The sequence below is a fragment of the Coturnix japonica genome, chromosome 17, assembly GCF_054131305.1.
Source record: "Coturnix japonica strain WE chromosome 17, WE-NBRP24, whole genome shotgun sequence".
NCBI classification, from domain to species: domain Eukaryota; kingdom Metazoa; phylum Chordata; class Aves; order Galliformes; family Phasianidae; genus Coturnix; species Coturnix japonica.
The window spans coordinates 3,123,271-3,148,395 of NC_140679.1; the positions used below are offsets into that span (position 1 = coordinate 3,123,271).

A 25,125-nucleotide genomic window follows, 5' to 3' on the forward strand; every position below is an offset into this window, starting at 1 on the left:
AAATATAATCATACCTTTTCATTTACAGAGTGTCATGGTTTTGTAATTTTGTAATTTTGCTATCAGTATTCCACATCATAACATCATGTCAAGTATGGATACTTCTGTTGAATGTGCAGTCCACAGAAGAAGACTACATATCCCAGAGAACAACAGGAGTAACAATAAGTCACGGGACCAGGACTCTATATAATCTCGTTCCCAGGCTGGAGTGCCCTCCTTCTTCTCTCCAACTTCTCGGAGAGTGGGAAGCGTTCCAGCCGTGTCGCCTAGAGTTCACAGTAGGCCTCTCGGTTTTCGGAGACTCTCTCTCTCTCTGTTTCGTTCGATTTGTTAGCCTTAATTATATTATATTGTGTTATCTTGTATTTCGATATCATATTTAGTAAAATAAGTTTTTCCTCCTTAGATTGTTGCTGTTTTATCCCACTCCCCTTTTCCCCCTCCTTTCCGGGCCCCGGGGGGGGGGGCGTGGGGTGGTTTCCCCTGTCACGGGCATAGGTAAATCTAAGTAACCCGTGACACAGAGTCATTCCTTCTACTTTGTCTTTCTTCAAGTAAAGGTATTTCTGGCAAACACTGAGGGCTACTGTGGTTAATGCGTTGTTTTAATTCCTTTATAAAGTCATCTTTGTCAGCCAGTTCTTTTCTTAACTCTTCTATCACAGTTGCATTATCCTAATAAACAGTAAAAACTGCTGAGTTGTGGGATTGGCAAAAGGAATTAACACACAGAAGCAGTATTGCAATTACTTAGTAGCATCAGTTTTAGAATTGCAGGCTAGAACACTTAACTATTCAAGAACAGTAACATTTCACGGGTTTGTACGGTCACTGTTACAAGTGCAGTAGTCACAGAATTGCCTGGGAAGTTGTAATACAATATATTTTGATTCTTCTATTTTACTTATGTGCTTCAGCCTTCATCTCTCTTAAGATATAATAACCTGAGCTTTTATTTGTTCCCAAATCCTCGGTACTGTGAGAAAGTCGGCAGTTGTAGGGGAAGTTTTGCTATGAGAACATCTTTCTTCTCAGAGAAAGTGAATCCAAACATTCTCAAAAGAGCACAACTCATTTAGTCGTCTGTTTAGCTTCTGAAATTCTATGCTACGGCTTAGATTGGCTATCCTGATTAAAAGCTGGATGTTGAAATGAGAAATGCAACTTCCAGAGATCATCCCCCCTCTGCTTTTAGATGCTTCCCTTAATCTCTCTCCACGTCCCCTTCTGTCTTTTCATGCCATTGTAGATACTACCTCAGAGAAAGCAAAGAAAGTAAGAAACCTGAGACAGAACTACTGTCTGAGTATTGAGCCTAGCTTGGGATCCGGAAATGCTGTAAATTATTGGAAAAAGCTACAGATGTCCAGTCTGACTGTAGGATCATAAGCATCAAACTGACATCTGCTTATCTGAACTACTGAAAAAATTGAAATTTTAGTAATTAACAGAAATTCTGTTTCTGAAGAACAAAAATAAAAGCTGGTGCTTTTTTTGGTTAGTTGCACATGATGTCAATACGACAGTGTTCAAGAACAGAACCACACCCAGAATACAAAGAGCAGGAACAGGAGTTTTACAGAATTTATGGGTAGCTAATCAGGTAGGAGGAAAGGAGAGCTGACCTTGCTTGAATCCTTTAAGGCAGATTGTCTCAGTTCTGCTATTTCTGTCTCTTTTTGTATGACATTAGAAGCCAAAGTTTTGAGCTGTTTTTCCAAAGCTTCTACTAACTGATCTCTCTCCTCACGCCACTTTTGAAGATTACGGTCCTTTTCCTCCAGCTGGGCAACAAGTCTTTCCTAAATGAAGAACAGATTAACAGTGAACATCACCTACTACACACTGAACTGTTCTAACAGTTCGGTAGTTAGCACCGTTGTACAGTCTTAGTAAATGTATGATCTCTTCAAGATCCACAGGAGCTCTAGAACTAGTTGCACTACAAACCTACAGAAGCAAAACCATGCTTCTATTAGACAACCTACATTACTCTCCTTGTGAAAAAATATTAGTATTATTTTAGAACCTCCACTTCAATTTGCTCATTTAATGATTACTAATGAGCTTTAGGAAAATAAAGTCACAAAGTGATAATAATACTAAGCTCCTCACATCCTTCTATGCTGCTTGCAGGTCCAGAAAGTCGGGACTAACTACTTCCAGATGTAAAAAAAGCTTTGCAGAATGTACAGATTCACATGTTTAAGAAGTTACATGACAAGAGCCCAGCAAACAGCTCAAGTAACTCAAGTGACTTTGTTATCAGTCACTATTTGGAAAGTGATAAAGGAGCAAAACTGTGGCCGTTTGACCAAGTATTTTTATTCAGTATCTGGAGAGAAGTTTGTGGGGTTTCTTTAGAAACTCAATTGCCTTTTCTTCCTTATAAAGCCTTAAAGGCCTTCTGCTTTGCAGAAAAGAGAACAAACAAAAGCTATTGTACAAAATACTTTCTTAGCCTCATTAAATAGTGATCTATTTTTCAACTGTAATTTTCTTATTGACGTCCCACATACGTGACATTTCATTATGCACTTATGAAAGATCTTTCTTTTTGTGGCCCCCCCATTCCTTCCTTTTCCAAATCAAGCAGTTCTCATATGGGCTTTGGCGCATAAGAAAGCAAGGGGACTTGGACAAGCTGCTCTTATGCACCCTTACTGTTAATACTTGGTATGTAGTTGTCTCCAAACTACAGGCACCAGACAACTCTGCCAGGACCTCATCACTTACGATTTCTGCTTGTTGCTTTCCATAATGTTGTCGGTCCTCAGCAAATTGTTTCATTTCTTTGTTGCGAAGATTCTCAGCTTCTTTTATCTGATTTAGGAGCTCTTCTTTCTCCTCCAGCCACTTTTTTCTATCAGTTTGATACTTAGTCTCACTTTCCTATTTCAAAGAAACCAAAAATGAAATAGTGAGTCATTAAGGAATAAAAGTCTTAAAAGCCAGGTCATCATTAAATAGACTTGTTTCTGCAAGATAACAGAAATATTAGCAGTTTTTACTACAGAATATTCCCAAAGGCAGGTATTGGATAATCATTAGTTCTTTTCCATTAAAAAATAATCATTTCCAGTATTTCTTATTCAGACTGCAGAGCCTCCATAAAACATCTCTTTTTCTTTATAAATGTTCACACAAGCTTTACAGAACTTACACCAAAAGTCAGTATAAGAAAAACTCTTTTAACTTAAAAACTTCTAACACTTTACGCTGCCTTGCAGCAGTTGTAGGAAAACTTGCAGCTCCTTCAGGGTTGAAAGACAAAGAAAAGCAACACAGTTTACACTGTAGGAGTAGTCTCCTTTTCTATCAAACCTACTGGGAGACATTCTCATATATAGGACAGAGCACCTGAGAAACTGCTTGGAAAAAATAAAAGTCTTTTAACCAAGGAAAATTAGTAGACCCGCAGCCCAACAAAAAAGGCTTCCTGGTGATAAAGTTAGATGATGATTTCGATAGCTTATATTAGTTGCCCAAGCAACTAACAGAAAACAGTTTTGACAAATACACCGTAAGTTACAATTTGCTTTGAGTTAGTATTCCTTTCTTGCAAACAACAATTGTATAAGTATACTCTGCTTATAGCACATTGACGTGGTATAGAATGAAGCAATGAATGTTCAACTTTCCCCTCTTCTTGAAAAAGTGAATTGGCTCTGCGCATTAAAAAAATATATCATGAATAAGCTTACTCAAGGTGAAGGAGGAAAGAAGTTCAGAACCATTCCACTAACAGAGTGGATGTAACCTATTGTATACTCACTTAGAAAACTCCCACTGCCAGCCCATTACTTTTATTTAAAAAAACAAACAAACAACAACAACAAAAAATAACATCAGATGGGATAAGACAACTAACTGTTCAGAGGCCAGCAAAAGAAGCACTGCTCATGGCAGCATAATGTAGGGAAGGCTACACTTCCTATACTATGGGGGCATCAGTGATGCCATTCTTAACGTACCACAAAAAAGCTGTACCTGGTCCCTATTGCATGTTGCACTGCAGCTTTTACAGGAAGTTTCTGTAATCAGTATAACAGTTTACTTTATCAAGTTACAACTTTGAAGTTAAGTTACCTCCAGCTCTTTTTGCAGCTTTATTAATTCTGTATTGTTTTCATTCAAATTTGCCTCATCACTTTCGTTGTTCTTTTGCTGCCAGTCACCATTGCTCTGGTATTCCAGTTCACTGTATTTCTGTTTCCATGCAATCAGTTCTACTCAATACACAAAATGAGGTTAGATAGCATATCATTTCAAATATATATTTGAAATACCACACCAATGACTTTTTACTAAAGCAGCTTCGGTTTTATCTGCTACAGACATAAAGAAACAACAGAAGCCTTTAACTACAAGAGAGTTGTTGTTTACTATGGAACGTTAATGCCTAAGTAACAGTCACATGAAAATGGAAGTGGCTATCACAGTACGTCTAAACCCCTTTTACATCCCTGCTCCCTTTCCCTGGAAAGATTACCTGAAGCTAATTTTTGGTTCTCTTCTAACTGAGCTTGAAGCATTTCATCTTGTTCAAGCTGCGTTACCTCTTGTTCTTCTAATGCCATCCGCATAACTTCAATTGTTCTATCCCTTGCACACAGATCTGAAGGTTTGAAAATTTACAGATGAACTCCCTACTAGCTCCCATTATTCTCAAATCAAGATTCTCCCATGACCAAAAGCTCTTTTAAAAGAAATAGAGCATCTCCATTGAAATATTTACATACAAATACATGCAGATATGTTTTAAAATCGAAACACAGAAGACTCAAAGTCATTAGCAATGTGACAACAATTACATGGATATTCCACACACACACACACACACAAATAATGGCTGACCGTCACATAGTTGGTCATAGTCTTTGGAGATATCTTCCATCCTCTCAGTTTCCACCAGCTCCTATATTTCATGTTGAAAGAAAAGCATACACAGTAAAAACAAGCAGAATCTTTCAGACAGCCTAGAATTAATAAGCTTTTCATAAAGCATAAATAAGGACTCAAGCTGATAAAAAGAATTTATGGTAAGACATTTCAATTAACATATCATGATGTCACTCAACAAGATCAGGTTATATGCATGTATTACATATGTATTTACTATGCAGATTATTGTATTGGAAACAATCTGCCAGTGCTCTGTAGTGACTAATTATTTGAATATCTTTCATGGTCTGCCACTAATTTCAGTTGGCCACTTTCATTTTGCTCCAATTTTTTTTTTTTTTTGACCTTTTTCCTGTTGCTTGGAAAACCTGCATCATTCATTTAATAAAAATTAAGAGCAAGTAAAATACCTGCTTAATTTGTTGGATATAGAAGTCTTTATAATCCAGCTCATCCTTAAACTGGTTATTAATCCTTTCAAGTTCTTCCATCTTGTTCCTGAGGGATTCCTCCACAGAACGCATCGTGGACACCTGTAATGTAAGCACAGCTCACGGTTCATTAAAAGACGTCTGTAATCCAACCTGGCCAAATACTTCTTTGTTAAATAAAGAGGAATTCACAAACAAGTGCTGAGTAGGAAAACGACAGCAAGTGCAAGGTTACCAAGGAAGACATGAATTCATTTTTAAGCTTCAATTTTCCACCCCAAGCACACCCAATAAACTTTCAGACTAAGATCCTGCAAAATGGGTTTTAAGATATCTTCTTGTTTAATAATTAAATTTTAACTATTAACATCACTGAAGCTGAAATTGAAGAAAAAAAATATACATGCTTATATTAAAGAGCCTCTGGAAATTAGTCTATTTCTCTTCAAGTAAATAGCATTCTTCTTCCCAGTTATCAGCGTTTTTTCACAAGACTTAGGTTTTAGGCTTTGGAGTTACCACGGATACCAATGGCAAGTCATTGTAACGTAGAGATAATAACAAGTCCCCTCCAGAGGCAGATTAGCTATTCTCTTCGCAAACCTTATTCCAGACTACCAACCAACTTTACTTTCCTCTGTTCATTATCTATGTGAAACCGTGTTTTAACTTCTGGTCCCCTCTAGAGCTTCAATGGCAACTTTACCTAAGATTTGCTGCTAGCCACACTAGTGTGAAATTTCCAGCTTCATAGTTAAAGTTTGAGAAGTTTTAACAGCAGAAAGCCAAGCATAATCTTACAGAAAAAAATAGCTCAGTTGACTACAAACCTCGCTTTGTACTTGCTGAATTTGTTTCTCGGCATCAGAATGTTTGTCTTTTAGATCTGCATACTCTTCTTCTTTCCTCTGCAAATCTTTTTTCAAATTCAGTACAAGGGCAGAACTCTCAGAAAGAATATTTTCTAGCCTTATGTTAAAAATAAAGACACAAAGAACATTACTGTTACACATCTCATGGAAACAGCAATTACAGCTTAATCCATGCCCTGCCTGTTGGTTTCTATTTGTAAATAGACTCTTAAATCTATCTAGACCAGTGACAAGATTTAAACAATTACTTTTGAATTTCAGCTTGCTTCTCATAATCAGATGCTGAAGCAATAAATTATTCAGATGCTATTCTGAGGGATGGACAACAAAACCACCAGAAATCCCCATATTATTCTTCATTTCCTTGCACACTCCTGTTTTCCCTTGGAACTCAAGTAGCATACCAAAGCATCCTAAAGTAGTAGTTTGGCCATTGATAAGCATGCAGATGCATTAAGTCGAAGGGATGTTCCCATTAACTATTTTTAACTCTAGTTCATTCTCAAAGGGCTCTAAGTTAACTCAGTGGTTACTTACGATTCTATACGTTGCACTTTCTCCATTTCACTCTTTTCCTTTTCCCAAAGAGAATGTTTCATCTGCTCCAAGCTGTTTTTAAGCTGCAGAACTTCTTGAATCAGATTTGCTTCATTGCTACTTAACTCTTCAAAATTTTTGTCTGCATTTGCAGACTTCTCCTGCAGAGTTGCTGTAACTGTCTCCAGATTAACAATAATAGATTCTTTTTCTTTAAGTAATTCATTGAGTTTTGACACATTGTCTTCCATTGTCTTGGAAGCCTCCAGGCGATATTCAAGCTCTCTTATTTTTACCTCACAGTTGGCAACTTCCTCCTGAAATTGTGCAATCACTCTCTGATCTTCTGCAGTCTTTTCTTCAAAGTCCTGAGTTTTCTTTTCTATTTGCTCATGTAACTGATTCACAAGATCATCTTCCTGACTAGTGTGAGTTGTAATCTCACATAGCTTCATTACAAGTTGACGATTATGATTTTCAGCATTATTCAGTCCCGCCTTTAGGTTTTCATTGTCTTGAAGCAGTGCTTTGATGTGCTGACTTTTTTGTGAGGAAACATCAACAATACTTCTGCATACTTCCCAAATCCTTTCAAGACTATAGTTAAAGGAGAGGTCCTGCACAAGATCTGAGATGGAAGAAGTCTGTGACTGAATGCATGCAGAACTAATTTGAGATGTCCCTGGCTCATCTTTTTCACAGTCTGAGGAATCCTTTACACTGACAAAGTCAGTACCGATGGTGTGAAAATCTAAGTGACATTTGTATAATTCATCTAATTTGGTCCGCATTTCTTTTACTTGTGACACTTTATCAATTATATATTCTTTGGCAACTTCTATGTTGTTAGTTAGTTGGGCATTTTTGTCTTCTAGTGTCATATTTATAGATTTCTGTTCATCCAGTTCAGAAGCAATTTCCCGATAGTCAGCTTGACCCTGCAGAATTTGTTCACGGAGGACATCAGCTGTTTCTTCAGAAAAAGAAAGCTCAATACGCAGGCTTGTTACCTGCTTACTGAAATCTTCTTTTTTATTTTGTTCTCTTCTGCATTGTTCTTCAAGCACAGTTAAATGATGTTCCAAGATTTCAGTTCTTTCCCTCAGTGCTAGTACTTCCTTTCGGTACGTGGAGCACTTTTGTTTCATGTGTTCAATTGTCTTTTGCTCTACAGTGTTCTTTTTCTTTCTCTCATTTACAACTACTGTAAAACAAACAAACAAACAAACAAAAAAAAGGGAAAAGGAATGTAGCTCAGATTGATTAAAATCATTATTACATAGCAGTTCACAACACCAAGTAGCAACTTCGAAGTGAAAAACTGTCGTAATATGCAAGCCATACCCTCACATCACATAGTATTTGATACTAGTGAAGGAATTAAAGTCCTCTGAACACGTAATCAGGTGCCTCAGATTTCTATACAGAATTAACAGCAAAAGGTTTTCAGTCTGGAAGAACACTTTTACCATGGCACTACTCAAACCTTCCACTCCACACCAGTAGAAAATCTTATTAGATCTAATAAACATGGGAACGAGATAGATAATTCACAGCTATATTCTTTCTATCTTCCCTGCTTCAGCAATCCCTATAAGGCAGCCAGGAATCACTCCATCTACATCTAAATGGTAGATAAACAGTTCTCTAAGAAATTTCATTCCAACTCACAGTCCTCTTACTTTCAAAAGAAAGATAAAACCCTGGACAAGTTGATCACTTAAGTGTTGATATCTGTCTCTCTTATTCAGTTGATCTCTAAACAAAATATGAGGATTCCTACTTCTGTCCACACTTACTCTTTTGCATATAAAGTTCACTCATAAAGTTGTACAAATTTGCAGATTCAAGTTTCCATAAATATTCCATTAGCTTGGGGCTGTGTTTTTCTTTAACTGGTGAGCAATTAGCTAAAATCACATGCATTTTCTTTCTATCAAAAGCAACTTCTGCTGTATTTCATCATTGCTTTAGAATCCAGTTATGTCCATTCCATAATATGCATACTTTAAGTATTAAAAAAAATAAGTCAAGACTTACTAGGGATTGTGTCACCACAACAATATATTCCATGGTGATTCTTGTACAGTCCTTTTATTACTACAACTACAGAAATGCAGAATTTTATAGCGCCCACTTGCAGCCTGCATTACATACAGATTCACGTGTACTGCATGGAAACACCCTCTTAACTCATCTAAGGAGTTTTATATACAGCCCTCAACTGATTTAAAAGTCATACTGAAGAAACAGCAGTGGCATATTCCACCCCAAACCAGGTTTTGGGTTTTGACTGCTGCTCCCAGCAACACTAGTGAGGGGAATATGATTTATAAGTAATCTAAACACTTTATGCTGAAAACAACAAGCAAGCACTAAAGCAAGATAAATAAGACTAGGGAGAAGATGTGTAATGTTCAGTCTAGAAGCTCCTTACACAGGAAGTAGGGAAAAAGCATTATTACAGAGCATAGGAAACAAGACCTAAAAGCTCAGAGAATGGTGTAAATACCCTGAACTTGAAGCTGAGATAACCTAGCATCTCCTAAAACACTTTTGCTCGTGCTACTTATATAACTAATTCTACAAAAGAACCAGCACAACATACCTGTGCTCATTGTTCTACTGTGTATATTTAACATAGCTAAAGAATATATATTAAGCAGTTTTTGAAATTGGATGCTATTAATACTCACAAATAGAAGAAAATTTTAACATGATTGAATACTCAGTACTTCTTAACAGAAAACTTCATGCTGACATTGTGACTATCAGCTACCCATTTTAATTCCTATGTGGAGCATTGCTGTCATTAATTTTTAAATGAGAGCTTTGGTCATATGATTAGAACAAACCCACTACTATTTGGAGTATGGAGGAGTCCACATCCCTCCCTCAGTCTCTGGTAAGATGCTTATATGTGATGCCATTCAGTGGTCACATTAGGATTCAATATTTATGCCAAATAAAGGCAGCAGGGACAAATCATCCAAGAACAGCATCTCATCCAAAGAAGGCCTTGACTTTCTCCCTTGCACATATTTTGCAAGAGGAATACAAGAAAGGAAGGGACTACAGCTAAGTTTTAGATTTTCCCTTCTACACTGTATATGCCTTCCGTAATTCTAGGAACACTGATGCTCAGCTGTGCCCAGAAGTGAAGTTAAATGCATCAGAGCTTATCCAAACCATTTTGCTCAAATATTGCCCATGAGCGAGCAATTAGCAGGTCGTCAACAATTTTGATAGTTGCTTCAGGAAACAAACAAACAAACAAACAAAAAAAAGCACTTGAACAGCTGATGCTACTCAGAAGATCAGCAACAGCAGTTGAAACAATCCTAAAGAAACTGCTTTAAAACTATTACCAAATCTGCAAGTGCATCAACAGATGAGGAAAAAGCAGCAAAAAGGAAAAAAATAGTGCAAAAAACTTTTATTCTTAAGCATTCAAAAATGAACAGCATAGGACCTTCTGAAAAAGGGATATTTACATAACAGTTACTTCTATTTACAGTTTAACACAGTGGCTTTTCTCCTTATACCATAAGGTACGCGCTTCACAGCCTTTTGCTTCCGATCCGGAATAGGAAGCAATTTATTGTTTTGGAAGACACCCTGTTCAAGGATGGAAGAAACTGTACCTTTCTTTGGAGGTGGCTCTTCCACAGTAGGCTTATCCTCGTCAGTACTGTGCTTTCTTCCCACTTCCAACTCAGTTTTCTCTTGTTTCAGTGCTTTAACTGAAAGCACTGAAAATTGGCTGCTTTCAGTTCCTTTATTAGTGTTCTCTTCTGCCGGTTCTGCTTTGATGGTAGTTAAATGGTAGGTAGTCTTTTCCTGTATTGATATAAGATCAGTTACATTGAAGCTTAACAAAAGGAGCACTTAAGTCTCAGTAATCTTCTGTAGGCAAATATTTACACAAAACCATACAGCTAAAATATTTACCCAGTGACTCTATAGACATCAGTTACAAATCTCAATAGCAGACAGAACAAGTACACCTTCAGATAATGACAAGTGCAATACTCGGTAGAGTATACAAGGGAAAGCAAGAGCCTAGCAGGTTACAAAGTAAAAGACTTGCACACAATCAAGAGTTTACCAGTTTATCAAAGAATTTCCTGTTTCCAAGAAGTCAACAAAATTACAAACATGGTCAAAGAGCAAATGGTCAGCTCTCATACAAGTTCATCACATCACACTTCTGCTAAGCTGCTAAAATCACTTTCATCGTGACAGATATAATCCAACCTTAAAGCTTAGTCAGCTCTGTCACGCTGACCACAAGTGAAGCTTCCTTACTTACAAGATGACGATTGTTAAGCCATGCTGGCACTGCCAAGGACTGATTATTCATCTTTAGTAACTTATGAAAAGAAAAGCCTCAGAAGTGTTCAGGCCACACAATCTCACAGATAGAGTTGGAGCCTTGTTCTTGGAAGAAGTAATAGGTGAGGACATGACTACTCATCACAGTCAGCTTTAATACCATGGAAATACTAAGTTGCAGTGATGCAGACAGTCAAAGACTAAGAAGGGTCAAGTTGCTAAGCTTACAAGGTTAGAGATCTGAGTGACAGAATTAACTATAAATGTTTTCAGAGCTACTTCAGGCTACCAAACATCAAAAAATGAACAAAAACCACCAGAAGTGGTATGCACACATACTTAATCAAGCTAGTCTTCACATATTCAGTAGCTCGCAGTACATTAGTCAGGATAAAGTTTTATGGACTGCATAGAACGTGGAGATATCCTGACCATTCATACTTGTACTTCCAACTCTACTCAACATACTTTTACTGTTGCTCTTCCTCTGATGTAGGAGTGTGAGGCAGGAGTTAGTGGAACACACTGATATTTTTGTTGTTTGTGTTAACAACAACTACCTTCAGATAAATTTGAATTGTTTACAATTTCAAGCGAGTACCAGCTACATACAGAAAATCAGTTTTCCAAAAATGTGTTGATTACAAGCATAGAATTAGTGTTTTCCTTTTTTTGTATAAGGATACGGAGATGTGTAAAACTCACATAATCTTTTACTTTTTCTTCTAAATGAGATTTTAAGTCTTGTAGCTCTGTAATAATGTCATCTTTCTGCACCACGATGTCCATTAGCTCTCGATTCCTTTCATTTTGTGCATTCATTTTCTTGGAAATAAAAAATAAATTCAGTCATCAGTTTCTAATGTAGTGTTAAGTAGCTGAATTACACAATGCATTAAAGGCAAATTCAGTTAAGCTAAGCTCGGTAAGAAATCTATTAATGGAGCCTACTGGAATAGCATTTTAAGCTACCACAAGTTGGTATTAAAACAATTTTACACAACATCTTCTTGATAAAGTTACCTCAGTTGCTTCTTTAAGTTGCTCATCAGACTCATCCAATTTAATCACCTGCATTTCAAAGTCTGTAACACACAGAAAAGGTTGTATTACATAAGTAGCCAATAGATAGTTTATTAAGTAATCAATTTTTCCAGATATTCTAATGTTTAGGTAGCTTTTGAACAGATTAATTAATTTGCATGTGGTCTTCACTTATTGGGAGTGATTCAAAAGTTTTCTATATTTCTTGGAACGAAAACATTGCATCAACAAGACATAAAGAAGAGTAGAGATTACAATATAAAAGTAAAAATCAAGATATAGACATTTAACCCCATACTTACAAAAGCGTAAAGCTGCTAGTTGCAGTTTAAAGGAGAGGGGGGAAAAAATAAAAGAAAAGAAATAACCAAAAACCGTGGAATTGCTGAACCTGAATATACACAAGGAACAAACTATCACTTATCTACAGGCTATGGTTCCAAAGGTAGAACATCTCCTCTAATTCCTACTCAAACTGGTTATTTCTCTTTTAGATTAATGAACTATTTCTGTCTTCTACCTTTCACATCGCATAACTCACCTTTGTTCTTCTGCATCAGCTCTTCTTCAGTTTTAAGTAGTTTGGTGTTTTTCTCTGTTAGCTCTTCTTTGGTCTCCATCAGTTCAAAGTTAGTTTTCTCCAGCTGCTTTTCAAACCAGCCAATATCTTCCTTCGGGTCCTCCAGGGATACAATGGAACTATGTGCTGCCTCAGCTTGCTCTTTAATATCCATGACATCATAATGCACAGAATCAAGAATGCCCTCAGGATCAACACAGGTGTCAGGCACTATGCTATGTTCTCCACCCTGAAACGTAATTTATAATCAGTTAAAACTGGTGAATAGCTGACTACATAATAGCTGTTATTTCTACAGATAGTCTGGATAGCCACTATGAAGAAAGCCATACAAGAAGTTTTTAATTTCAGCTTCAAAACCCACCTCACAAATTCACATACAACATGACATTTCATTAGTTCCTCTTTTATGATGCTCCAAAAATATTGGACCATGTTTAAGCTAGCCTATTTTTCCTATGAAGTTATAGGAATGTATAATAGATTGAAAGCATGGTTAGCAACGCTTATTTGGTATTTGCATGCAGCTCCAGAGGGAGCAACTAATGCAACTAATGCAACCAATAGTACGGATATGGTGGTTTTTGAGCATGCTTTTCCTTTTTTCTTTGCATCTTTTAAGCAGTCTTCGACTGACCAGTTGTCCCCGTGGACCACACTGTCAATCGTATTAATCTCCCTGAATTTGCTGTTGGTTATTGTAGTGATCTCACTCGGTATCTGGATTTATAACCTCAGGAGGAAGTCTTCCTTAGAGTCAGAGAATACTGAGTGGCAGGGAGTGTGGAGAAACTTTGGAGAGACTTTTAGAGGACAGACATCTTTAGTGTCATGGAGCTTTACTCCTGAACACTTAAAGAATCCTGAGAGTTTGACTGCATATTTGAGACCATATTTGACACCAGGTTGGACAGGGCCCTGGGCAACCTGATCTAGTAAAGGTGTATGTTTGGTGGCCCTGCTAGGCAGGGGGGTTGGAACTACATGATCCTTGAGGTCCCTTCCAACCCGGGTAATTCTGTGATTCTGTGATTCTGTGATTCTGTGACAGGAATGTTGTGGCTCAGGCAGATCTAAGGAGGTACAAATGACTTGGGGCCTAGCTAATGCTTATCGGGCCTTATTCAATACCATTCCTGAGAGGGAAGATTTTGAGGTTGAGAGAGAGAGTCTCAGGGCCGAGAATGAGAGTATCCAATCCAAACTCGACACTCTCCAGTCCGAGCATAACGTCCTCCGGTTCGGGTACAACACTCTTCAGTCCAACTACGACAGCCTCCAGACTGAGCTTGGTGCTGTCCAGTTCGAGCGGAACGCTCTCCGAGACCAGCTATGTGCCCTCCGGGGTGAGCTGAATGTATTTAACCAACTACCAGGGTCACATGTAGTCCAATTTGACCAGCCATTGGGGGCACATGTAGTCCAATTTGGCCAGCCACTGGGGGCGCATGTAGTCCAATTTGACTAGCCACCGGGGGCACATGTAGTTCAATCTGACCAGCCACCGGGGGCACATGTAGTCCGATTGGACCAACCATCGGGGACACCAGATACAATGTTGGTTGCCCCTGTAAGAGGGCGAAAGACAAAACAAGTTTCAACTCAGTTAGAGAAAATGCAGAAGGAGTTAGAAGAGCGGAGGGAGTTAGGAGAGCAGGACTCAGGAGAGCAAGGGGACTCAGGAGAGCAGGGGGACTCAGGAGAGCAGGGGGAGTCAGAGGACCAGAAGAAGTTAGAGGAGCAGAGGATGTTAGAGCAGTATAAGAAGATGTTAGAGGAGCAGAAGAAGTTTCCGGAGCAGATGAAGTTGGAGGAGCAGAGGATGTCTGAGGGGAATAAGAAGATGTTAGAGGAGCAGAAGAATTTAGAGGAGCAGAGGAAGTTAGGAGAGAGGAAAAAGAAGGAGGGTCACCTGGAGGAAATAACACAAGGGTCGGGGTCAGAGTCTGAAGAGGAGCCAAAAGCTAGATTTTCTTTACGAGAATTTCTCGAGTCCAAACTTATAGATGGGGCAGCCTCATCAACACCCAAGGCCAACCCCCGGGACTTTGGAGTCGAGCATATAGAGGGTCTGAGGAGTGCTACACTCCAACTGAGAAGGAGATCTTAGCCATGTACGAGGGGGTTTGGGCTGCTTCTGAAGTAGTTGGGACAGAGGTTCAGCTCCTTCTAGCACCTCGCTTGCCTGTGGCCCCCCTGTCACGGGCACAGGTAGATTTTTGTTTAAACCGTGACAACTACCCAGAATGCAGCATAAGGGAGTTTTTGCCTAGAACTCTGGAGGACTATTTGTAACTCAGAAAGGTCAGAGATAGAAAGTTCACACTGATTTCTGGGTCACCAGCCTCACCGTACATCAGCATTTTTGGTTTTTAAATGATACATAAAGTTCTCAATGGCACTGCTCTAGTCGGTAGTTCTTTCCCTTTCTGTGCAGCTTGCTCTGTGCATGGCTTGTGAACCGCTATTCAGGCCAGACAGCTGCAGCCCCAAAGACCTGCCATAAATGTATAAATTCTACCAGGATAATGTCTTGGTAGTGGAGAAACAGGATGCGCAGTCATATGGCTCTCACACATACCTTGTACAACCAGCTTGGCTCTGGACTGGGCATCACCAATGTCACAGGTGTACACGTCACTGTCACTTTTCTCCAGATTTTTTATGCTCAGCTGCAGGTCTCGTCCTTTCTGTGCCATCTCGTATTTCCTGCCAGGCTTGAGCTCAGCAATGACTTCCCTCAATATGACGAAGGATGCGGCTTTCTCGCTCTGACATGTAAAAAGTGCACTTCCACTTTCTTCAATTTTCACATCTGAAAGTTCCTTGATAAAGTAATTAGGTTTTTCTGGAAGGAAAAAAAAAACGATGAGGGTGTAGGACAAAGGGATTTGTTACCCCAACAAGTCCCAAGCATACAGAGGTGTCCTGAATCTCCTTTGCCCTCATTTCAGAATATCACATAGAGATGCAAAGAGTCTAAGAAGACCACAGAGTCCACCCATTTACATAGGTTTGATAATTCCAGTAGATATCTGGAAAGTTCAATACCATTATACATGCACTGGTAGGATCTCATCTGATGAACTGCATATAGTTTTGATTACACATATTCAATATAGACTAATTCAGATTGCCATCTTTTCCTGGCTCACTAACACCCAAGATCATAGAATCATAGAATGATCACAGAATCATAGAGTGGCCTGAGTAGAAAAGGACCTCAAAGATCATCTAGTTTCAAACCCCCTCCAAGGGGCCACCAACCACCAGACCAGGCTGCCCAGATCCACATCACACTGGAGAATCATTCAGTTTCCAGATTATTTTAAGGAAAAGATTTAAATCCATCATATTTTCTGAAAACTAAGAATTGATCCTGCTCAAGGAAACAGAAGAGAAAAACATCACCCACAGGCTGCAGATATTTACCTCGACTTCTCTACATGCCATCCCCAGTGTGCTTTTCAACTCACCTTGCACAGTGACCCTGGCTTTTGTTATGGAGTCCTCTGTCTCACAGGGGTACTCCCCACTGTACTTGGCAGTAGAGTCATGGATGATCAGAATGGCCCCAGTTCCCTCCTGCTGCAAGTCGTACTTCTGGCTTTTTCTGATTGCTTTGCCATCCTTGTACCACCTGATGTTCAAATCCGGTTTTGACAGCTCACAGCTCAGGCTGATGTCCTGCCCTGCTGCTGCTGTCTTATCCTCCAGCTGTTTTGAAACCTCAGTAGGTTTTCCTGGAAGAAAACATGCTTTTTGAGTAACATACACTTAGGGTAGGATGCCTCTCTCAAAATATATGCATCTACATGCAGGAGATAAGTTAGAGAGGCACTTGCAACAGACGCCATCCTACAGCCAGCAGTAATCTGCAAAGTACAGACAATAGAATTCCAGGCAGCATTTATTCTCTCTTAAATCTACCCAATTGAGGATGATGAACCATGTCTGAAAACTGCCTCTTTCTTCTCTCCACTCATCACACTGGGAGCCTCGGATGATGCTCTGAGATGCACATGCTCTAGATAGGAATTTGTTGTACAGCTAGATGATGTGAAGGCCATCCCTTCAGCTTATACTTAGAGGATATTTGCTCCCACAGTTCCCTCAACAGATCATTCCTGATTTACTGGTAATGGAACAAGCTTTAGTGAGATGCCCATTTCCAACACTACCCCAGTGCTTTGGGTAGTACTCACATTTGTGTAAAATGTTTCCTCCTTTTACTTATTTTTAAGAGAAATTCTCAGTGCTTTGAGTTTCAAGTAGAAGGTTGCTATTCACTTTAACCATATTATGAGTTAGCTCTCATGACAATCTTATCAGAAGACAGTTGAAGGAATCAGGCCCCAAAATCTCTCCCATCTCATTACCTTTCACAGACAGAGAGGCTTTGGAGGTTAGACCACGGGCAGTAAAAACGACTTCCCCAGCGTCAGTAGGAGTCACACTTTTGATAATGAGAGTATATTTCCGACTCACGTTAGAAGCTTTAAATCGCCCACCACTTTCCACTCTGCTTCCAGTCAGTGTCCAGTTGAACTCATCAATGCTTTCATGGGAGAGAATGCATTCAAAAGTACAATCTTCTCCCTCCTGGATTTCAGTGTTTTTCAGCCGTTTGGTAATGCCAATATTCAGCTCTGGAAGATAAGACATAGGTTAGTATGAGGTTTATATGGAGAAAAGGCATTTGTGACTGACATGAGTAGCAGTACTGGTGTTTTAACTCAGGATTTGCAGAACATGGCTGTATTCCTTACTGATGTATTCTCTAAGACATTCTCCACTCAGAATTACCAGAAAGCTATAAAAAAAAAGAGACGTGAATCTCTTGTCTTTGCTCTGGAAGAACTACAAGGCGAGCAGTTCAGTCCATGGAGCAGAATGAAGATTCAATGAGCTACAGAGGGAAAAACCTAACAGAGAGGACAACTCTAAGATGCTGCGTGAGAAAAAGGATTTTGCTATGAGCTAATAGAAACTAATAGAATAGAAACTAACAAATGAGCTAATAGAAACAGAAATTAACTGTTTCTATTAGCTCATTTGTTACCATCCTACCCCTACTGGTGTTCAAACCATTTCTCCATTTTAGGGATGGTTTGAAAGGAAACATTTCCAGGACATTCTTGACGTCTTTGGTGATTTTCATGGCAAAATGACAAACATTTACATCAAAAGCAATGGGAATTTTCCAGACATCACTGCACTAAATTGCAGTAATACACTTCTATTGTAGAAACTATTAAGGCTCATGGGGGAATAGGTGTAAGACATAGTGACCACACTGAATGTGCTTTCAGCACTCCTTTACTTTCCACAGTACTTACCCTGAACGCCGACCTTTGATTTGGCAACATCAGTGCCAATATCACAGGTATAGAAACCTGCATCTGACTTCTCGAAGTCATGGATAAGGGGACATAGGGTCTTCCCAGACTGTACCAGCTCATACTTGTTGCCAGAAGGGAGCACAACACCGTCCTTTTTCCACACTGGTTTGACCTTCTCTTTAGAGACTTCGCATTCCAATTTAATCACACCCCGCTCCTCACCAAAAACATCATCCAAGGACTTCATGAAGACAGCAGGCTTCTCCGCAATTAAACAGGCAAAACAGAACAACGTGATAAAGAAGATCAGACATTTCCAGTTGCTTTCAGATTTTTAAAGAGGGATAAATAAATCTTCACCACTACTGACGACACCAAGATAGAACCTAAAGCGGTTTCATGTCTGTTGACTGAATGCGCTTTATGGAATTCTGAACTAATCAGTAGGAGAATACAGGGAACAGGAGGGACAGCCTGCATTGCCTTGGGTGGGACTGATATCATATGAAGTAATTGGGATGCAGCTCTTCTAAAGCTGGAGAGCTGGCATTGCCCTCACATGGAGCAGAGCTCATACAGCAGGCCACAGGATTAAGAGGAACACTTTTGATTTTCCTGTATTATTGACTCCTCTTATCTGTCTTCTAATTCACACATCAGATGTTTATACTGGGGAAAAAACTTCCACCAAATGCAAAAGAAAGGAGAAAGAGGAAATCCTTCAAACTCTGAGCGCATAGAGTAAAAGAGCTTAATTGCTGGGGAGAGCAGATTAGAATCACAGTACCCTTAGAATTGGAAGAGACCCTTAAAGGCCATCTAGCCCAGCTCCCCTGCAATAAAAAGGGACATTCACAGCTAGATCAGGTTGCTCACAGCCTGGTCATTAGTCATCCCAGAGGCAAAACACACATTGAATGATCTCTCCCTGCAGTCATAAATCCTTAATTCCATAAATCACTGGAAGAAAGCCCCTCATGACTTTGGTGGCTATCTGAGCCCCAGAGAGGTGAGCTTTAGAAGCAGGATTGCTGCACAACAGAATGAACTGGAGCTCCTTAGCATCTCTTACATCCAGGAGGGGTGTGATCAGACCCACCTATCACCTTCAGGCGCGCTGACACCTTGTCTGGCTTAACCTGCTTCATTGTCAGTGTGCAGCAATTGCCAACGTTCTTGATGTCATTGTAAGTGTTGGTGTAAAGGAACCATTCAGGAACCATTCCACGTCCTCGTCATCATGGGACAGCTCGCAGGAGAAGACAGCAGAGCTCTCTTCTTCAATTTCCACATCCTGCAGGTGCTTCGTTACTTCTACATTGCAGGCTGTGGGGAAACAAGGTGAACTGTTACCACTGTTACTATAAATCATACTGGGATGTGGTAGAATGGTTGGACTAGATGATCTTTGTGTAATCTTCTCAGTGAAGACTATACATTTATAAAGTTAGCAGTAGAGAACGGCAGAAATCAACCTCAAGAAGAGAAATCTAAGGTGAAATAGGACATGGAAGAGGTCACCCTCCCTGCTCATACCTTCAGCTGTCAGCGTGGCCTCAGTCTCTGCAATTCCTGCCTTGCACTTGTACACACCAGCATCATCGGGCTTCAGCTTCAGAATCTTGAGCTCTGCTGAATGCTTATCCCTCTTGATCTTGTACTTCTCAGAGGGCTTGATGAGGGTGTGGCCCTTGAACCATTTCACAACCTTTGGAGAAGGCCTGAAGTCACAGGACAGGATGACAGAATGATGTTCCAAAGCTGTCTTGTCCTCCAACTTCCTGGTGATTTGTATATGGTAATCTGCAAAGCAGGGGTGGAAGAGAAGAAAGGATGAGGACAATTGGAAGAAGAGGAAAGTCTCTTGCATGTATTCAATTCCAATTAATGTCATGTTCACAATGGTTTTTTGAACCACTCCAAAGATAAAACAAACGATTGTCTATAGGGAATGCCATTGACTACATTTCTATAAAGTAATACTGTATATTATCTACCAAATGCAAGGTCCAGCTCTTGTTCTGTGCTTATTAATTTGCTCCCATTTGTTGAGGCTTTTATTCAAATAAGAGTGAGTTGAAAATATAACAAGTACTTTAGGATGTGAATGGAGACTCTTATGCTGGGGACAACAGCAGATAAAAAGCCTGCAAGTTTCTTTCAGATGAAATCAATGACAAACTGCATCAAATTTAGGTGCTACCAAACTTAACCTTGTCTAGTTCAGAAATACAATTAATTTCACCTGATTTGACTTCTTTGCTATAGCCAAGGACAAAACCTCAGCTCTGTAGATCTGAATAGTAAGCATATCACAACTATTCAAACAGATCTTTTACTGAGATGCAGCTGTCTCATTTAGTGTCCAATGACTTTGGAAATGGAGCAGACCCTCCAGACACACACACAATATTTCAAAGACCCCAGTGAAGGAAGACTGTACGTTAATTAATTCTTCATCTTCATGATGTAAACCAAGCCAGGATATGTTACCTCTGACAAGCAGATTGGCTGTGGATTTTGATTTGCCAATTGAGAACTGAATGGTGCTTGTCATATCAGTGGTGGTTTTCGGTATGGTCAGCTGGTGGATGGTGCCTTCTTGCTGCATAATCAAGTTTCTGCCAGCCTGTTAGACTTCCCCACGTAGGAATACCACTTGGGAGGTTTCACAGAAGGAATGGATATCTCGCATTCAAACTTGGCTTTTTCAGGCTCAGTCACATCCTCATCACACAGCTCCTTTACTAGACTAATGGATTGCTCTTTAAGAAGGATGGAACAAGAGAAAGCAGAGAAGGAATGTAAAAAACCCTTACATTATCACCCTACTTACTCACATCAGCATTACTGCACATGAACACTACACCTATCAGCTCAAAATGCCATAAAACATCATTAAAAATAATATAAAGAAAGGAATGTTGTTAAGAAGTCAGACAATAAGACTGACAACCTGAAGAGAGCCCAGATCTTCTAATTCCCAGTCCAACATCTAAATCAAACCATGACCTTCCCATCCCAATATCAAACTCCTCACATTACGAAATGGAATAGAGGTTCAATGAAACACAGACATTGATAATTACTTTGGTTAAATACAGCAACTTAGCTCTGAACAACAAGTTTTCACCTAGTAAAGGTCTTTGTAGCTCAAATGTAATGACTCTACTTAGGAGAATTTCATTTTCCAGGAAGTTCTTGCCCTTATAATTGTAACAGTGGCAAAGCTGGGGACTGAACTCTTGAGTAGTGTGCTAACTCAAATGTCTCCCTTTTCTTTATCACACTTAACATCATATATATACCCTAACATTGTATATATTAAAAACAAAAACAAAAACAACCCTGTGCTCTTTTCAAACAGCGAGAGAAAATGAAGAAAAAGTCAAGCTATGTTTTTTATCCCTCAACGTTCAAACACAAATCTGAAGTCTAAACGTAGAAAATCAACCTCCTAAGAAAATAATCTGTTTTACTTAGCAAAAGTAAATTCCAAAAGAGAAGCTGGATATTTTGTGGGCAGAAAGGTAGGTAGGTAGGAGTTTTTATTTCTGTGAAAGGTCCTGGTGGTGTTTAACTTCCTTGACATTAAAGCAAAGGATGTTAGCTCGTTTATAATATAAGATAATTTAATCAAAATCGTCATCAGAAGCATAATTACCTTTAACTGTAAGATGGGCACAAGATTCACAAGATTCTGCCTTTTCTGCTACAAGATTTTATTTCTGCTGCATCCTTGACTTGGACACGTGTGTAAGTCAGCGATTAGCTCTTTCCTGAAGCAGAGAACCACAGAGTCACTAAGGCTGGAAAGGACCACTAAGGTCATCTAGTCCAACCGCCAGCTCATCCCTACCAAACTGTGCTCTTGAGAGCAAACCCACAACTACACTTTGCTTCCTTGAGCAAAGAGCTCTGAGGCACATGGCCAGGCTGAGCATCATCCATCTGGTTTCACAGCATCACTGCCTGTTCTCTCATGTCAATGAAACCACCCATTCCCCCACGTCCACATCCCCACCAAAGTGTAATCTAAACATGGCTTCTACAAGGACTGACCAAATGTGGCCGTCGTCACCTTCAAAGTACCTGATACAGAAGGATCACACTCACTGTCAGACAAAACCTCTTTGGAGAGGTGAACTGACTGCCCTGTTCACCCCCACTTTGGAAATAACTGCACTCATTTCCTACCTGCTCCTGGCAGTGTGGGATGGTGGGATAGCATCACACTTCCCACACTAAGCACCCCACCATGTCACTTGTTCCACCCTAACCTCAGTCCCAAAACAAAAGGGGAACTCCCTTCTGAACCCTCTTCATTTCAGATGTCTTATATGCTTGATCTCCAACCCACCCCCCACTCAGGAGAAAGATCCCCCTCTTACACCCTACCATCTTGCCGCATTCTGACGTTGTCATCAGCCTTCAGCTTGTTGTCATCTTTGTACCACTGGGTCTGAACCTCATCGTGTGAAATCTCAGACAAAAGATGCACTCCCATATTCATTCACTTCCACATCTTCCAGTGGTTTAACAATCTTGATATCTCCAGCTGTGAAACACTAGAGATATATTTGTCAGGATATTTCCAGAACTGAGTGCAGCATCTTTTCCTTACACATATTTGCATAGAAAATAAGTAGGATTATGTTTTATTCTAAACCATCATCCATTCCTGAGTCATTTCTCTCTTCAACACAGTCAATGCATTATTGCCCTTGAACTTAAAGATAGACTTACTAGCTACAATGGAGCTCCCTGCAAACAGTTTTCATGGAAACCAGAATCTCATTTATTCTAAAACCTTTCAAGCAAAATTAAGGGTAGAAAAACAATAGAACTGACTGAATCTTTAAGGTCATTTAGTTCCAGTCCCCCTGCTATAGGCAGGGACACCTCCCTCCAGACCAACTCTTCTCCTCAGGGTCAAGGCTTCTCTCAAATCATTCTCCTCTAAGCCTGTGCCTGTGCTTGGGATTGCCCTGACCCAGGTGCAGGGCCTTGTACTTGGCCACACTCAAGTTCATGAGGCTGCCAAGGGCCCACCTCTCCAGCCTGTCCAGGTCCCTCTGGGTAGCATCCCTTCCCTCTAGCACATCAACAGCACCGCTCAGCTTGGTGTCATCTGCAAACTTGCTGAGGGTGCATTTGATTCCACTGTCCATGTTGCCTACAAAAATGTTAAATAACACTGGTCCCAACACCACCCTCCACCTGGACACTGAGCTATTGACTGCAGCTCTCTGAGTGTGACCATCCAGACAGTTCCCTATCCTGCAACTGGTCCATCCATCAAAACCATTTTTCTCCAGTTTGGTGACCAGGATGTCATGCAGGACGGGATCAAATGCTCTGCATAAGTCCAAGTAGATGATGTCAGTTGCTCTCCCATTATCCACTGATGCTGTTACTCCATCATGAAAGGCCACCAAGTTTGTCAGGCATGGCTTGACCTTGATGAAGCCATATTGGTTACCATCATCACCTCATCTTTATTTTCCAAACTATGCCAAGGAGAAATAGACAGAACTCTACAATGTCGTGTCACTACAAACCTGTCTGAATCATTGGCTTCTCTGCATGCTCATCACTAGTCTCTCCTTAGCTTGTGTGCCCACAATGTATGGGGAAGGTCAGCCACAAATCTTACCTAGGGGACGTCTTTGCTTCAAAATCCCTTGAACATCACACAATCCTTTTTAACTGTCCGGGTCTGCACTTCTTTATGTCAGAATCAGACCATATTTCTGTGCTGCTATTTCCCTTTCCTTCTGAAGGGCCTGGATACAACTTGGATTAACCTCAGGAGCAGAGTTCCTGCATAAAACAGCCAGTACTGAAACAGCAACCCAACCTGGTTGCAGACTGAGAGAGAAAATGAGAGTTCACCGCCTGTGAATAATGAGACTTCTCTTATTTCCCTGGGAAGTAATGCCCACTTTTTTACTTTGACGGAGCTCCTTCCCATCCTAGAAGGGAAAATATCAAGTCAAATCTACATTAGTCCTTCCATCTCTGCACTGGGCAAAGGCAGCCTTCAGATCTATGCTTAATTCACCCACTCCCCTAGAATTAATGGAACTGTGCTTACTGGAACATATGCTGAAGCTTAAGCACAGTGCAGTGTTTTCAACATGTAGGAATGGCTATAGAACATGCATAAATTCTGGCTGACATATGACAGCTTAAAGCACTGCAGAGGACTGTTAACAAGCCCGTTTGGACATCACCTTGAATAAATGACATTATCCCCAAGTAAGGGAAGGAACAGCTGAGCACCGGGGAGGTACACAAAGGGCCAGAGCAAATTCTCACACTGTCAGGTGCAAAGAATACGGAGAGTTCACCCTAAAACCCAGTTCACAACAAGGCTAAAAAATCCTGGCTGAGAATTTTTGAATGCTCACCAGTTGTTTCCAGCTCGAAGGTCATCTTCTGGCCAGCAGCCTCGCAGATGTATTCTCCAGCATCTTTCCTCTCCAGCTGCTCCACAACCAGACGCCGTGTTTTGCCCACAGATTCCATTCTGAACTTTCTGGAGGAGGCAAGCAGTCTTCCATCCTTGAACCATTTTACTCCAGTTGGATCCTGTGCTACTTCACAGCTGAGGGAGGCACTTGCTGCCAGGGCAGCACTCACCTCTTTCTGCACCTTCTCCTGGTTTATAAACACAGGTTTTGGCTCTGAGGGAAGAAAAGAAAAACAGAAGGACTGAAATGAGACCATCTTGCAGGTCTGTATGTACAGGTTGGAACAGGTTTAGGTTACCACTTGTGCCCAAACTAATAGCCTTCATAGAGAATATCAGCTCTTCTGTTGAAACAAAGTGTCAAATCTAGGCAAGAAAGAACCTAGGAACTGAAGGAACCAAGAGGGTCCTTGAACACCAGTCCCATGGTTGCAAGTCACTATGCAAACATATTGAACCCAAAAGAACATCTGTCCTGCAGGCAACCAAAACCTGAGTTCCTTTTGCTTAAGACCCACTGTGAAACATCAAAACACATAAACGTGTGATAGTCAAACCACTGGCTGCCTTTTCATGACCCAGAACAGTACTCCTGGCTTCC

At 40.2% G+C, this 25,125-nt stretch overlaps 3 protein-coding genes across 4 annotated transcripts; all 3 read right to left on the minus strand.

The window, feature by feature from the left end:
• Nucleotides 1-507: 507 nt before the first annotated feature.
• LOC146758047 (kinesin-like protein KIF20B) lies at nucleotides 508-5,435 on the minus strand. Its single transcript, XM_085518655.1, has 7 exons — nucleotides 5,319-5,435; nucleotides 4,861-4,921; nucleotides 4,496-4,621; nucleotides 4,093-4,232; nucleotides 2,740-2,895; nucleotides 1,629-1,805; nucleotides 508-678 (listed from the first exon to the last, which is right to left on the minus strand). The coding sequence occupies exons 1-7, from the start codon at nucleotides 5,430-5,432 to the stop codon at nucleotides 508-510; spliced, it is 945 nt and encodes a 314-aa protein (XP_085374781.1). The 5' UTR covers nucleotides 5,433-5,435.
• Nucleotides 5,436-6,101: 666 nt separating this feature from the next.
• Nucleotides 6,102-15,417, minus strand: LOC146758048 (kinesin-like protein KIF20B). 2 transcript variants are annotated; one of them, XM_085518298.1, is made up of 7 exons: nucleotides 15,289-15,417; nucleotides 12,669-12,936; nucleotides 12,107-12,168; nucleotides 11,789-11,908; nucleotides 10,393-10,588; nucleotides 6,749-7,952; nucleotides 6,102-6,308 (listed from the first exon to the last, which is right to left on the minus strand). In XM_085518298.1, exons 1-7 carry the CDS (start codon nucleotides 15,319-15,321, stop codon nucleotides 6,137-6,139), a joined length of 2,055 nt encoding a protein of 684 aa, XP_085374424.1. In that variant the 5' UTR covers nucleotides 15,322-15,417; the 3' UTR covers nucleotides 6,102-6,136. The 2 variants fall into 2 exon arrangements, with proteins under 2 accessions (XP_085374424.1, XP_085374423.1); XM_085518297.1 differs by having other exon boundaries at nucleotides 12,648-12,936.
• A 7,060-nt stretch (nucleotides 15,418-22,477) lies between these two features.
• On the minus strand, nucleotides 22,478-24,804 carry LOC146758049 (myosin-binding protein C, slow-type-like). The gene is made up of 2 exons (XM_085518307.1): nucleotides 24,463-24,804; nucleotides 22,478-22,607 (listed from the first exon to the last, which is right to left on the minus strand). The coding sequence occupies exons 1-2, from the start codon at nucleotides 24,779-24,781 to the stop codon at nucleotides 22,534-22,536; spliced, it is 393 nt and encodes a 130-aa protein (XP_085374433.1). The 5' UTR covers nucleotides 24,782-24,804; the 3' UTR covers nucleotides 22,478-22,533.
• Between the last annotated feature and the right edge of the window lie 321 nt (nucleotides 24,805-25,125).